The sequence below is a fragment of the Pinus tabuliformis genome, chromosome 7, assembly GCF_031772625.1.
Source record: "Pinus tabuliformis cultivar Carrire ecotype Pingquan chromosome 7, CPIR1, whole genome shotgun sequence".
Taxonomy (NCBI): domain Eukaryota; kingdom Viridiplantae; phylum Streptophyta; class Pinopsida; order Pinales; family Pinaceae; genus Pinus; species Pinus tabuliformis.
The window spans coordinates 169236845-169252952 of NC_142293.1; the positions used below are offsets into that span (position 1 = coordinate 169236845).

At 37.9% G+C, this 16108-nt stretch overlaps 1 protein-coding gene across 1 annotated transcript in view; it reads right to left on the minus strand.

The window, feature by feature from the left end:
• APC10 (anaphase promoting complex 10) overlaps nucleotides 1-14652 on the minus strand; it is a 74661-nt gene extending 60009 nt beyond the window's left edge. The window contains exon 1 of the mRNA XM_089455680.1: nucleotides 14306-14652. Coding sequence (XP_089311806.1) covers nucleotides 14306-14460 — 155 coding nt within the window. The 5' untranslated portion in view covers nucleotides 14461-14652. The remainder of the gene's footprint in view (nucleotides 1-14305) is intronic.
• Between the last annotated feature and the right edge of the window lie 1456 nt (nucleotides 14653-16108).

A 16108-nucleotide genomic window follows, 5' to 3' on the forward strand; every position in this document is an offset into this window, starting at 1 on the left:
AAATAGCCCTCGCTCTCTTGTGAGTGGGAATGCGATCATATGAAATTTGCATTTAATTAATGTGTTGATCATGGGTCCAAATTAGAGTTGACTCTTTTGCATAGTGGAGGCTGATTGAAGAGCGGTGCATATAGGAGTGAGTTGTCTGTTGTAAGAATCACTTTTGGATGCACTAAAGAAGCTCAACAACGTGAAGAACATAAGCATTCAGAAAATTCTTGCATGTGTGAGAAGACGCCAGCGGAAACCTTCAAACAAATAGTTGCGAGTGACCGATCAAAGAATTTATCATCAAAATCGTGGGACTATAAATCTCAATGGAGAAATTGTCGATTGTATACTTGTGAACAGCTATTGACCGTACTGAATAGAAACAATGTGACGAACGTCTTGTGTTGAATATAGAAGCATATAAGTGTAGTACGTGTGAAGAGGAAATTCTCATGGTTTGTTGTAGATGGACTTGATTGTTTAAATCTGAGCAATAGAGTTTAGATCCGCTCGCTAATCGGTAATGTTAATCCAATCGTTGCCATGAATGCAATTGAGTAGAGTAGAAACACCGTCAGTTGCACATTTCTTTGATCAACCTTGGCACTCATGTGGAAAAAGCATCATATATATTAAGCCAATATAGCAATGCAACACCACAAGTTTAATTGAAATTTCTAGTGTAATGGGTTAGAACGGCTGCTCAAAACAAAATCTTCAAGTCGAAAAGGATGTAAATCACCATTTCATTGAAATGACTCTCCAATTTGTTTTTTGTTTTTCAAAAAGAGGACTTCTAATCTTTGAAGATTTGATTATTTGTATATCTGTGTGAATCTGCAAGCATTTGGTATTAATGAGATTTGAGTTGGCGGGACAAGTCGAAGAGAAAAGAAAGGAGCAAAATGCCTTTGGAGGTGTTGGAAATCAAGCTCAGCTCAAGTGCGAGTGAAGTAGAGCAAAATCACGTGAACAATTTTTTCCATTGTTGAAGACCAACAGTGTTCACGAATGCTCCCTCCCATTGTTATCTATGTGCAAGGTAACTTTATATCACTTTTTAGGTGATTCCATAGAGTGTTTTTAAATCAAAGGTAAAAGGATGTGGATTTTTTTCAAAGCATGATGCGTGCTTTTAAAAAAAAATAGATTCATTCACATTTTAAAGTGAACGTAAAATTCACTTTTTTCAAATTTTAAAAAAAGGAACTTTTTTAATGGGAGTTTTTAAAAGAAAACAGATTAAAGTTAATGGTGGGATAAGGTGGATTATAAAGTTTTATATATATATATAGATATTTGTAGTGGTGAAATAAGGAGTATATTTTGTAATTTTGGAGTTATAAGTGTTTTGTGTTTGGAGTGATAAGTGACTTTCTTTTTAGAGATAGTTATTATTGTCATCCAAAGTATTATTTTACTTTGAGAAAGATTGAGTCAGTGAACATCTAGTTTTGAAGACAATTTTCCTTCAAGGAGTTCTCAAACGTTGTGCTTGAGAAGTTTCAATGAAAATGTTGTAAAGATGAAAGGTTTATGTACTCAAATACTTAATAAAGACATTTTTGTGGTGTTGATGTGTCCTAGATCCACCTGAAACTAAATAAGGGGATCTTAGGTACACCTTGTGTAGTGATTGCTTGTGCATGTTTGGTGTCTAGTTTTGACACAATTATCTTATCTACCACACACAAGGAGTCTAAAGCAAGTGAATGAAACAAGCACATTAATCCAAGCACTTGAAATTAAGAAGCTTCAATGAGCATTCAATCAAGCACAAACAATCACATGCTTTTGCGCACCTACAACACATAAGCAAAGTTGGCAACATCAGCATTCAACATCAACAAGAAATTCCATTCGCTCAAGGCAAATCGAGTTAATGAAGCTGAAAACTCAAGCATTGCAAGGCAAAGTCTACATCCACATTCAACGACAATTAGTAATTGTATAACTTGCCAATAAATTTATTTTTTGTAAGTCAACTTGAGTTGAATTGTAAGGCTGCATTCTCGGTTGAATCCGACACCCAAGCTTTGAATGGATAGGGAATCAATTAAACCAAGTGAATCCATTGTTTTTAACTGAGTCATTCAAATCATTGTAAGTGTTTCTCTTGGGTGCATTTCCGATGGTATTCGACACCCTACTTTTGATCAATCAAGAGAGTGAGTTCAAGCAAGTGCAAAGTTCACAACATCAAGCGAGCGTGAAACTGATTGAAGCAAGCATCAAGAGAGCGAGTTCAGCTCTAAAGAAAGAAAATGTGATATTCAAACAACAATCAAGCCTGTTCATATCTACAACAAGTGAGCGCAAGTTCAAGCAAGCAAGATCAAGCATTCAAGTGAGCGAGTTCTAAAAATCCAGCAAGTATTAAAAGCAAGCGAGCGTGAGTTCCAGTGAGTTCACATGGAGAAAAGCATTCAATTGTTAAATATTCTTAACAGTTTGATCCTATCAACTGCTCAAGACATGGTGCAAATCAGCAAAGCAACTCTTGTTGATATTTCAATGAATCTCCAAGAGGCACATGACACAATTGAGTTCCTTCAACTAGAGTCGCAACTACAAAGAGATGAGTTGCAACAGAAGAGTGATGCTTCCAAGTCTTTCAACCATATAGATGAATATAAAGATGTTGATTCCAAGTCACTCATCCAAACAACTTCAAGTGTGGAAGTTGTCCATGATCAAATTGAACTTGCTTCTTCCAAACCAATCATCAAGTTGTGGGAAGAACTCCAATGTAACAAAAATCGACGAAAATTAGGATATGACAAAGATGAAAACAACTTGCATATCCTAGATTATTCTAAGCCGATCAAGTTCATCAATGCAAGCTTTCCTGATCAAATAACATCAACAAGCCATGAAAAATTTGAAGACAAACCCACATGCAAACATTGTCAAAGAAAAGGTCACATGGAAGATCATTGTTTTGATCTCCATCCTTGTCACCATTGTGGCAAGCAGAATCATTCATCAGAGAAATGTTGCAAACAACACCAACCTACCAGATTAAAGATCAATTATGCATGGATTGATCCTTGGGAATGGTCATCAACAGTAAAACGATTGTATAAGTTTTACAACAGAATTCAATCTCAACTATTGCAGCCAACAGTCAATTGAAGATGGTACTCTCATGCACCTGAAAGTGGGAGTACAACAGTGAAACTCTCCTACACCTGAAGGGGGGAGTTCAAAAATCAAATGCAAATGATTGTCTCTCCTTTCAGCTGACAAAGGGGGGAATTAAGGGTGGTTGTCAGACTGAAAGTCTCGACAACATCATCAAAAGCAGCCAGTGGGCATCTTCAAATCAGCCAGTGGGCATCTTCAAATCAGCCAGTGGGCATCATCAACAAATCAACCAGTGGGCATCGTCAAATTAGCCAATGGGCATTCATCAACATCAAAGCAGCCAATGGGCGGTCAACATCAAAGTAGCCAGTGGGCGTTCTCAATATTTTGTCAGTGGACAAAGGATGTTGATTGCAAGCAAAGGACAGATGGATCCTTTTGCAGCTTGGCACGTGATGGAGTTGTCAAGCAAAATTTCAGAGATGACTCAGACTTGCAGCTGACTCATGTTCTCTTCTGATTGGAGTTTTTTCAGCATCCAACATTGGCGGTTTTTCAAGCAGTGTTTTTGAGGATCAATAGTTTCAACATGAGAACTTGGAAGATGGTTCCTAAAGGACGCCCTAACTAATACGCAGTCAGGGAGGAAGGTTTCATAACGCAGCAAGGGAATGACCTAAATGCAGGTCAAATGTTCCATTGATTGGTTTGCATATCTACTAGTTCGTGGAACATAGAAGTTCGCAGGACTATCTCACATATGGTATGACCGCAATCCCTTTTCGCATAAGGTATATCCATGTATGTCATAATCTCTAGCCAGCATATGGAATAACCGGTGACTCACTAAAAATCACAGTGATGCTATCAAATTGCATTATATACTATCACCACATTGTGTATGGCATGGTATGGCAAACAGTGTTTCTTTGACATAGTAGACAATGTCATGGTATGGCAAATATCATGCTGAAACATGATATGGCAAACAGTGCTTTGACATGGCAGACAGTGTCATGGTATGGCAAACATCATGCTGAAACATGATATGGCAGACAGTGCTTTGACATGGCAAACAGTGTCATGGTATGGCAAACATCATGCTGAAACATGATATGGCAAACAGTGCTTTGACATGGCAGACAATGTCATGGTATGGCAAATATCATGCTGAAACATGATATGGCAGACAGTGCTTTGACATGGCAGACAATGTCATGGTATGGCAAATATCATGTTGAAACATGATATGCCAGACAGTGCTTTGACATGGCAGACAGTGAACAACATGTATATACATGGTATGGCTGACAGGATTTTGGTATGGCAGACAGTATATATATTATATGACATGGCAAACATAGTATCCATGACAGGGTAGTCTCCCCAGTGACATGATATAGTAGACGTGGCAGACAGTTTGATGTATCATGATCCACAGTATGTATTCTTTGTTTCTCTTGATCAATACACTTTGTTTCTCTATAATACGGTTGGCATCAAGATGCTATGGTTTTCTTTAGATATGACATCAACTCACATTGCTCCTCTATATGGGAAGCATCATTGTATGGAGAGACCTAGTTGCAGTTCACTGCTGGGCTAGGCCACAGGCCATAGCCAGCAGTGGAGACCTTTTTAGGATTTGTGTACATAAGCACTCCTATAGTGCAGCATAGTGACAGTGGTGCAGCACAGTGATGATTAGTGCAGCATAGTGACAGTGGTGCAGCACAGTGATGATTAGTGCAGCATGATGAGATACAGCATAGCAGTGATGGGTGCAGCTCTGTGATGGGTGCAACATGGTGATGGAATCACCTTGGAGGATTAGTTGAAGTAGTTTGCCTTCACCTGAGTTTAGATCAGCTACCTCATGTGTCATCTTCTTAGAGAAGATCTATGCTCTTATTATGACAAGTCAAAATGTTGACTTCTGATGTATATGTAATATCTCTCTCTCTGTGTTGAACTATTGAAGAACATAAGAAGAATTGATCAAGGGTGTCCCCACATTAGGGTTTGTCTCTGGCTGGCGCCACATCTTGTGTCCTCTTGTCTTGGCTTGTTTTCTTCGATTTATGTTTATGTTCTATCTGCATTTTACTATCATACTATCTGGAATTGATATTGAGCTAATATGGAAAATTGAAGTAAATTTGCTCTCTGCATAGAACATACCTAAAATTAACACCTGTGATACCCCATGGTGGCATATGCATAAGCTGAGTGGTTTACCCTCCCCTATGGCATATGAGCAGGATGAATGGTTTACCTTCTCCTGTTGACACATCCTACCCATGTAGTCCTGGACTCATGGGAAGTATCTCTCATCTGGCCAATGAGTAGGGAAATGCGGATAGGGACCATGGTACTACCGATGGACGCATTGTGTACTACCATACTCCCTATGCTAGGATGTTGATATTGATCTGGGATCAATGGAAACTGATTTCGGGTCGGTTAAGAGTGATATGACACACTCTTTATTATTAGAGACTGACTTCGGGCCAGTGGAGAATGGTATGATACATTCTCGATCATTTCTTCTTTCTTCATGGTTCAACAGAGAAATGACAGGGATGGTACAAATTATCAGACAGTTTCGCAGGTGAAGTTAGTTGAGAGGGAGTTTTAAATCTACCAACTAAGGCCAAACATCACTTTGGACAGCTCTTATGAGGCAACTGATATTTTTCTTGGATTCCTCTTTCCGAGAAGTGTAGGATTGATCTAAAGATCATCCCATTCTGACATGTACAAATGAAGTTATGAATTTATTTTGATTATGGACAAATTGTCAAGGTCGGTCAGCTATCAAATTAGCCTCCTCCAGCCTTCAACGTTGCAGATAAATACAAGGTGCCTCCGCATTTTGGCATCACTCCCATTCATCTTTCTCTCTCTCTTCTTGATTGGGTAAAGATTTATGGGCTTCTCTCTCCACACGTGTGAAGGAAGGTCTAATTTTTTAGCTGCTGCATTGACCAGATTTGACCGCAATTTCAGGAGGCTGACTTTGACTAGCGTTGACTTTAGTTTTGTGAGGGAGACTTTTGTTTCGGCAAGCCACAATTTTGGGCATGAAAACCGAGGTTGTTTGACCCCAGCATTGACTACCCTAGTTTTGGTTGTTGCATTGACTTCTGTTGACCAAGTTTGACTGGTTATTTTCGAACTTTTTTGGGTTGCATTATCTTGTTGTTGGAGGTCGTGTTGTCCAAGGTTGACTAAGCTATTTTGGAGGTCTATTTCAACCCTGTTGACTTTCTGGTTAGGGCTTTCTATTTTTGTTGTTTTGACTGATCAGATTGGGCAAGTGAATATTGTAAATTGTACTCTCTCTCTCTCTCTCTGTCGAACTTTTGAAGAATTATAAGAAGAATTGATCAAGGGTTTCCCCACATTGGGGTTTGTCCCTGGCTGGTGCCATATCTTGTGTCCTCTTGTGTTGGCTTGTCTTCTACTATTATTGTTTATGTTCTATCTGCATTTTACTATCATGATGATGTGATTGTTGAACTAGAAATTGAAGTAAAATTGCTTTAAGCATAGAACATACCATTGTTATCCTAAAATTAACAGTGGCACTGAACCAGTCACAAGTGCTAGCACATCTTCTCACTAATCATGATTGTATAATTCAAGCCTTTATCATACCCTAGGGTTTCTTCCAAACTCTAACCTCATGTAATCCATCAATCACTAATAACCAGATTGCCTGGGGTTTCCTTCAAACCCTAGCATTCTTTTAGGTCTCCTCCATCTTCTCTTGCTTCCATCAATGGTGTCTTCACAAGGGTGACCTTCGATGACTTTTCTTCAGCCTAACTCTGATACCATGTTGATTTTTCTTAGGGCTATATTTTTTTTTCTTTGATGATTGCATTTCATTATTTACATATTGAATTCACCCCATAGCATAACATTATTAGCAACATATGCCATTCTATAAAAAGAACAATGACATCATCAATGCAACGAAACATAAAGGAACAATAGAAGAAAAGCATTCACACATAGAGACACCAAGATTGGTCGGAGACAAAGGCAAAACCACAAAAGGGGGAAACCTCTTTCAAATTCTTCTTATTAGATTGTCATAAAATGTTCAACAAAGAGAGAGTACAATGATCCAATTCTTTATCCATGAGACTATCCAACAAAATCAACCAAACAATATCCAAGAGATGAACTCAACAACACTACTAATCAAAATCACTATTCATAAGCCTGCAGTCAATTGTCAACATTTGTGGTCAACTATCAGAATCTGCAGTCGACTGTCAAAATTTGCAGTTAATTGTCAGAATCTACAATCAAATGTCAAAAGAAACCCTAAGTCTCAGTCGCATGGAGCTAACGGTCATGCGTGCGACTGAAGCATTTCGCCCGCACGCAAAGGCTTGCATCCGTACGACTACAGCTAAAAATTTCCTGTGGTAACCCTGTGGTTGCAAACCAAAAAACCTAATCTGTACATGTGAGCTCGGACCTTGCAATTTCAGACCTATGCGAACAAATTCCCTGTGAACCAATTTTAGACATGTGCGAGCCAAAACCAAAGAAGAGAAAAGAAGAATGTTTAATGATGATCTCCAAATGAGGGTCACTTGACTTGTATTTATAGCCATCCAAGGGTGTCCAATTTCCTTTTAGGGTTAAATTGTCCTTTTGTGCACATGTGGGTTTCCATTTTAAAAATATATTTTTCTTTAACTAAATTAAATTCTTCCAAGGGCTAGGAGGAGCCTTTCTTGATGAGGAAGATTGTCCAAAGGAGGGAATTTATCCCTGAGCTACCAAATTAAAACAGGTCCCTCCTGATGGAGAAACTGATACCAATGGGATGAAAACTTTTGCTATAAAAATCATGTACCGGTTGGATCCTATTAAAAGGATTGGAGTCGCTAATTCAGGTTGCATACCTTTTCTCAAAATTGAACCAGGACTAGATCAACATATTATTTGTTCTCATGATACCTTTGTGATAGACCCCAAGACTGGGAATGAAGTTGAGTTTGTGCTTGCCCAAAGTTGCTTATATGTAGAGCGTTTATTGATGAGGGTTATCTCTAGCAACATATATACTCATCTTTTGGAAGTTCAAAGAGTGCTCAGGAATAACAATTAGTGTTGCCAGGGTGAGGATGATATTATTTTGAAGCATCACAAGAATGATTTTGATATGGCATTAATAAGATATTAGGTTGTTCGCAAGAATGTACTAAAGCTGATGTTGGGGGACTTGGCGAGGAAGTATTGTGTGTTCGGGCATATGGGCAGTGTTACGTGGCTCTTGGAATTAGCATCAGGAATGGACATTTTCTTTTGCCTTATTCTAGGAATCCTATTTTGTTTACAGAATGTGAAGATACATTGAATCAAGGTAGTCTAACACCTACTGAAGTGTGATTAGTCTCTGTAACAAGAGTATTTTGCAACTTTTTGCATCTATTAGAAGATTCTTGGACCTAAAGGTGTATAGAAAAGGTCATGCTACAGCTAAAATATCAAAATCAATTATTCTAGGATCAGATTTGTTGCTCATGGGGGTTTTCCAAATTGTGGTGACTCCACTAGGGAAGAGACAAGCTCGCAGAATCGAATTTCTAAAAGGTTATACCACCAATTGCAGACAATATGGAATTGAAGCAACACCCAGACATGCCATTGCTTGAGGATAAGCAATGTCGGGAAGGGGGGATTGTGATTGTAATGTTCACAATGGATTAATCAATCCAAGGGACAAAGTAGCCTATTGATCCCCATAGGCTATAGTCCTTGACGAAGGAGAAAACCACAAAATACCCAATGTTTAGGCAAGTTTGTGGTAGATGGGGTAGAAAAAACCAAAGTTGGGGTTTGATGTGAATTCCACTCAACTAATTAAGGAGAGAATCCCCTCAAGGAAATCTATAAATACAAGAGGGTTGAATTCATTTGGATCATCATTGGATTAAATCATTTTGTCTCTATTCTTCTTTGAGCCTGAGGCTCTAAGGGTTTAAGAACCCTTCCCTTGGACTCATTTCGGTGGAGTTGATCCCACCCTACCTAGTCTCTTTCCTTCTAATTATGGGGGTGAAAGATTCCACCCTAATTAATTTATTTCCTCTTTCTATTTTGTTTTGGCACGGGTTATTGGACAATTCTAGTTTGGATTGTGGATCTAGTATTTTGGTTGTTTTGGCAACGGGAAATCTATCTTCTGAAGGATATCGAAATTATGGGCAGAACACCTTTACTGTAAACATTCACACTCTTGGTTTGCTAAGGCAAGACGTCACCCTCATGTGGCATTCGCACTCCCTTTGCAGTAATAGACACACATCCTAAAGTTAAATTTATGAGCAGATTTAAGCTGAGGTAGATCAAGATGTTTTTCTGAAGCTGAAAAAATCATCTGAGATCCAGTAGCGATTGAATTTTGGAGCAGATCGTAGTTCTGAATCAATTTCTCCTTAAAGAGAACTGGCCAAATCTTTGAGGCAATTTCCTGGAATGGATTGAGGTTCATTTGGGCAAAGAAAAGCACTTGACACAACTCTGGATTTGTTTTAATGATTGAATGGTTTTCACTTGCCTTGGCACGGCATGCTCTTGGAGAACTTCGGTCTGGTATGGATTATTGTGGTTCTTTGTGGAGCGAGGTCAGTCTTATAGCAACCATATTGTCTCTGGAAACCACACCATTCCTGTGATGTTCCACAGTTATCTAACCACCATATAGTTGTTCCGGAATAACACGGGACCATCTGAAAGTCACTGAGGTTGTAATGATCTGTGGACAAGCCAATTAGATCAACGTATAGATAGCAGAAGGTGCAGGCTCACGTTCAAAGGATTAATGCAAGGTCGATCTCCTCTGCGCATAGTTGTCACGTATTCAGTTTTTGGTGCTATGAATCACTAAGCTAAGACATCTGAATATCTGCAATCGTGATATCCCTGGCTGTGGGTGTCCAAATCTCGGTTGTGGACATCCTCGTCCACCGCAAGTTGATCCAAACGTCATACCTCTGGTTGCAAGCATCCAAAAATTTTGCATTTATTCTAGACTATGGAACAACATATGATTACCCAAGTAATTTATTAGGAAGCTAGGAAAGTCACAGTGAGACAAAGTTTAGTCAGAGGTATGGTTTAATACTGAAATTATTTATCAAATCTTGAATGATTGGATATAGCACTATACTTTGTGGAATATTGTATTTCTCGTTATTGATAGTCATGGATTCAAGAATCATATTTTTGATCATATATGATTACTGATGTTGTTGAACGAAATTATTTATTTCATGGAGGAGTGCCACTATTGAATGAGTAAAGAATTCTGCTGAAGAAACCTTAGTTTCCTGGGAAACCTTAAGTACTAAATTGCTCTAGAATGCTACAACCTTTTAGATGGAAATAAACATAAGTAACTAAGGTGTTAATTTTAGGTAACAATGGCATGTTCTATGCTTTAGAGCAATTTTACTTCAATTTCTTTATTAGCCCAGTATCAATATTCAAATTAGCAATCACATCAATATGATAGTAAAATGCAAAAAGAACATAAATTAAACAGCAGAAGACAAGCCAAGACAAGAGGACACAAGATGTGGCACCATCCAGGGACAAACCCCAATGTGGAGAAACCCTTGATCAATTCTTCTTATATTCTTCAATAGTTCAGCAGAGAGAGAGATAGTACAATTTACAAATCTGATAATTTATGACAGCAGCAAAAAGCCCTAACCAGAAAAGTCAACGCTGGTCAAACAGGGCAGAATTCTTCCTCTAATCAGCTCAGTCAAACCCAGTCAACTTCGGCCTCCAACAACAAGCCTAATCAGCCCAAAACAGAGTCAGAAAAAGGTCCAGTCAAAACTGGTCAACGAAAGTCAACCTGTGGCCAGCCCTAGCACAGTCAACATTGGTCAAAGGAGAGGTCAAATTGCCTCGATTTCAGTGCCCAGATCTGCAGCCTGCTAGGACAGAGATACCTCACCCAAACCGCAGTCAAAACAGGTCAACACAGTCAAACAGCAATCTTGCAGCTCGGTCAACATTGGTCAAAGCAGTCAACAGAATTCGTCCTTCTTCCTTCGCACATGTGAGAGAAAGCTGCCCAATTCTGCGTACCCAATCACAAGAGGAGAGAGAGATGTGAGATGAGATGATGATTAAAATGACTTGAGGTCTCCTCCTTTTATATGCAACATTGAGGATGAGTTGGGGGTTTGAATGCCTGTTTTGCTTGCTGGCTGACCTTGACAATTTATCCATAATATAAATAAATTCATATATTTATTTGTACATGTCGGAATTGGATGAACTTTAGATCAATCCTACACCTCTCAGAGAGAGGAATCCAAGAAAAATATCAGCTGTCATAAATAAGATGACCCATACGGAGTTTGTGCCACTATTGAATGAGTGAAGAATTCTGCGGAAGAAACCTTAGTTTCCTGGGAAACCCTAAGTACTAAATTGCTCTAGAATGCTACAACCTTTTAGATGGAAATAAACATAAGTAACTAAGGGCTCTTGTAAATCATTTGTCCTAGTAGATCCACCTCCTAGACCTCCAAAGCATTTCTAAGACATCAAATGCCCACAACGCAAGGAGTTACCACCCACCAAGGGCTAGTCAATAGATAAGTACCATGGACCCAAAGGCAATGAAGATGGGGACTAAAAGGACCAGCCATGACCATCCATTTAAAATGATCCAGGATTGGGCTTATGATGGTGTTGAACCCAGCCCAAAAATGTAGTGTGCGCTGCAGAGGATCTGGAGCATAACATGTAGCAAAGTTCTAATCAGCAAATCTAATTATCTCGCTAATTTGTTTTGCTTTCACTCCTCTCTGAAATTTTGCTCAGTAATTTAAACAAAGAGGATCTTGCATTGAGGTAGACTTGTTCGGTTTGTCTTAATGAATAGAAGCATTAGATGACTCTTTTCCAAAAGCCTGATTATCTGGAAAAGGATGCACCTTTAAGTGCCAAACATTTGCCCCATTCAGCTTGCTTTTGCATAAAAATTACATCTGAAAAGAAAATTTTGAATCTCAGGGCACGTGGCCATTGGCTACTAAGTCAATATAGAATTACAAGGATAACAAAGCTTTGTGAGTTGCACCTATGGCTTTTGTGGGGCTGTGGAATCTTCCCTTCATAGTGTTTTGGTTATGTAATTTTGGGGAATATTTGTAGACCTCCAAAGGTACAAAGAGAATTTTGGTACCTAATATCTGTGGAGTTATGACTAAGCCCTTAGTCTTACAATACATAATTTTGTTTTGAAAGTGTGTGCTATCCTGCTGCACCAAATTTTTTTCCTTTGCAAATGCATACAATGCTCTCCTATCCTATTATTCATGCTGATTATTATCATATTTCTCTTTTTATGCAGGCTATCTATATCGTAGTCTAGTTAAGGTATTTATCTTTCTTGTTCTGTATAATGGTAAAATTTGTATGTCACTCCTCCATGTGAATCGTTAGAACAGATTAACTCGTTTACAAGTGATAAGCAGTTCTAAAATACTTCAACCAATATTGAAAACCAGAATCCTAACAATTCCGGAAAACAATATAGTTTAGAAACCATATTTGATCAAGTTCCAATTAAATTACAAGTCAACCATCCATTTACAAAATTGATGTAGGCTTAAGTTTCTTAAACCAAAGACCAGTAACCTGAATCAGGATCTTGATTCATGTAGCCTTCTAAGTTCTGCCCCATTAATCACTTTTTTCCTTTTTACATCTTTTATGTTTTTAAAATTTTCCTATTAAAAATGTTGCAGTTTCTCTCACAATAAGAAACGACCAAGAAACAACTGAGAAACTGTTGACGCCATTTTTGAACCATTGTAATTTTTAGGGTGTTTTAGTCAAAAACGGCACTAGGCCATATGATTTCCTATGACATATCATACTAGGACTGCTGTTATGCAAGTATGGATGACTCCCTTTCTCGAATAAATGAAAACCCATTCAGACCAAGGAGACCTATTAGTTATCAGCATTATCCATGTCTACAGATACATGCCCTGTCTTGAGGTCCTGTGATCAAAATCTTTGCTGTGAATTTGCCCATATCATTTGTTTTCTAACTTTTATTTAGAACAAGTTATTCATTATTGGCAAAAATTGCTTTCAGCAATCCTGTATTTGTAGTTGTTATTGTTGGAAAAAAAAAAATCGGAAGTGGGTGCTTCTCATGTTTTATTGTTGCATAATCTGCACGTGGTCAAGACTGATATCATCCACGGTATATTCTGATCTCAAAAGCTTGATAATCCAATATTAGTTACCAACCCATATTTGTCTTTGGAATCTTTAGTCTGTAACTATGTCAAACTCAACCTCAATTGAAGCCTGTATTTATTTCATATGCACAGCACATTTTGGCTTTGGGTTTACACTTCTTAGTGGATCTATCCAGCAGAGTATGGCGTTCTAAAATCGTTGTTTTAGCGTGATTTATGTATATTTATATCTATAAAATCTACCTGTCATTGTGTTTTCTGGAATCCTATATCTGTAACATAGAACAGAGCATCAAAATAAGAGGATGGTCTTCCCCTTAGACTTCACTTTTTGCATATATCACATTGCTGAGATGATTCTCTATAAAATTAACCGACCCATCTCTAGAAGACTAACCAAGTGTCGTCCCACACAGCTTTCACACCTCATCATTATTGTGTGCATGGAATAAGTACATGAGGACTGAACGCTTACCCGCCCATAGGTAGTTATATTTTGATTTTGGTTTTGAATGGGAGATGCTCAAAGCTCAAATACAAGTCCGGGCTTATGCACCCACATTTTGGTTTTCGTCGCATATCCAATTTGCATTCACACTTCACCCTGCTCGTGATTTCGCTCATCGTGGTCATGCTGCATGGGACACTCTCCAAATTGGTTGCCCTTGAGAATGGGGTGAGCAGCAAAACCTCAACAGGTTGCTTCCGTATGCCCTGGAGAAAAGACCCTACCCACTGGACTAAACCCAAATCACCTAATTAAGAGCAAAACAGACTCCAAATGTTACAGAGCATGCCCTCGCATTTGAATTTACAGACTAAAGTGCGGAATATAATCAAAGAGGGTTTCATGTGATTGCATAATATGCACAGGGTGATGCAGAAAATATTAGCACTCGAGCACAAATGTAAACATGAAAAAACAGAGCACTGCAGAAATTAAAGCTCGGAACACTCACTGCCAAAAGGTATCAAGATTATCGTCTCTAAGAAGGTTGACGCCATTCCCGGGTTTACAGGAACTCACACTCCAAGCGGCCTTCTTGCTCATCTCCCGCATCACAGCCGAATCTGGCTTTAGAACTTCCTCTCCTTCTGCTACCTCTACCGACATTTTTTCCGGTGAATCACGATGTCCAGTGAGTAGGAGCCTTAACTGAATCAAATAAATCTCAATAGGGCTATGAAAATTGAAAGAAGGTTCACAGCGATTTTTGAATTTTAAATAGTTTCGCCTCGGCTTTGAATCGTATTGGCGGTGAAATAGAATGAGATTTAGCTATAAGAATGCCTCCAACAATAATCGCTTTTCGAATATATCTTATATATCCCATTCCACGGTTAACGTAATAACATTTTAAAATTCAGAACTTTATAATAAAGTTATATGGATTTTGTTACGTTATGGTTAATTAACGTATACTTGGAAATTTTGATAGAATTTGTTCCTTTTTAATCATTAAGTTTAACATGAATGGAACTTTATCCAACCAATATATTAAAGGTAAATATAAGAATGCTATTACTCTAATAACTCTCAATAATATAAACCGACTTATTTGAAGTGATTACAAAAATTAAAATGCGATGAGAAGTTTTTTTATGTGGTTCACAAATTTTAGGGATGGGTGATCATTATGTTCAAGGAATATTTATATTAGGCAAATCCATTCAAAGGGATCACTTTTTGTTGGCTAATTATGAAGTATGTCCTCAGAATGTCAAGGGAATTGACCCCATGATCTCCCAATAGCAAAGGTGCTTTAGCAACGAAAACTCGACCAATTGAAGTAACCCTCGGGGTTGAGTGATGATGAAGTTTAATGACTTTTAAGTCAATTTTAAAGTTTGTGGTTTTTTTAATTATTCATTATTGGAAATTTTGAATATATATATGTGTGTGTGTGTGTGTGTGTGTGTTAGTATTGAGGTGATAAAAAAAATAAGATTTGGTGATGAAGTTTAAGGTCTCAGTGTGATTATATGTCTCGACTCTTGTTAACTTGCTAGCATAGATCCATCTTAATTTTGAATCTACCAAGTTTCGAGAGGGATCAAATTTCTCTAGGTGCAAACTTCTTTTTGGTGATGAAGTTTAAGGTCCAATTATGGTTATATGTCTCAACTCTTGCCAAGTCCATCTTAACTTCGGATTTATCAAGCACCAAGAAGGATCAAATCTCACTAAAGTGCAAACCTCTTCAAAATTTCATTCATTAATTTATGCTGGTTCTTAATAATATTATTTGTTGTTATATAAATTGCACATCTCCATATATAAATGTTCTTATTTTTTATTTTCTAAAAACCCTCTAGTTATATAAAGTTATATAAATATGTGTGTGTGGGGGGGGGGAGCACTTTCTTTTATAATTTTTTATGTGATATGCATAGTATTAGTTATGTGTATAAATATATAGATAGATATATAACTTGTCAATAGGGTTATCCTTAGTGACTGGGAGGAATGATTGGAATCCTCTCCACCCAAGTTCGATTCGTGCACGATGAACTTTGATGTAATGGATGGAATGTGTATATTCCTCATATGGAATATATGTATATGCATATGGCAGTCTAATTAATAGACAAATTGGTTTGTTCCCAAAAAATATAATGACACAATTTCAAGTGATATCGTGCTTTCTTGTTGTTTAAAATGTGTTTTTGAACGCATAAATGGATTCAGCACCATGAGATAGATAAAATGGTATTTTCCCTAAGAATCTGATGACGCGAGAGGATGGAAGGAGCTTTGGAAA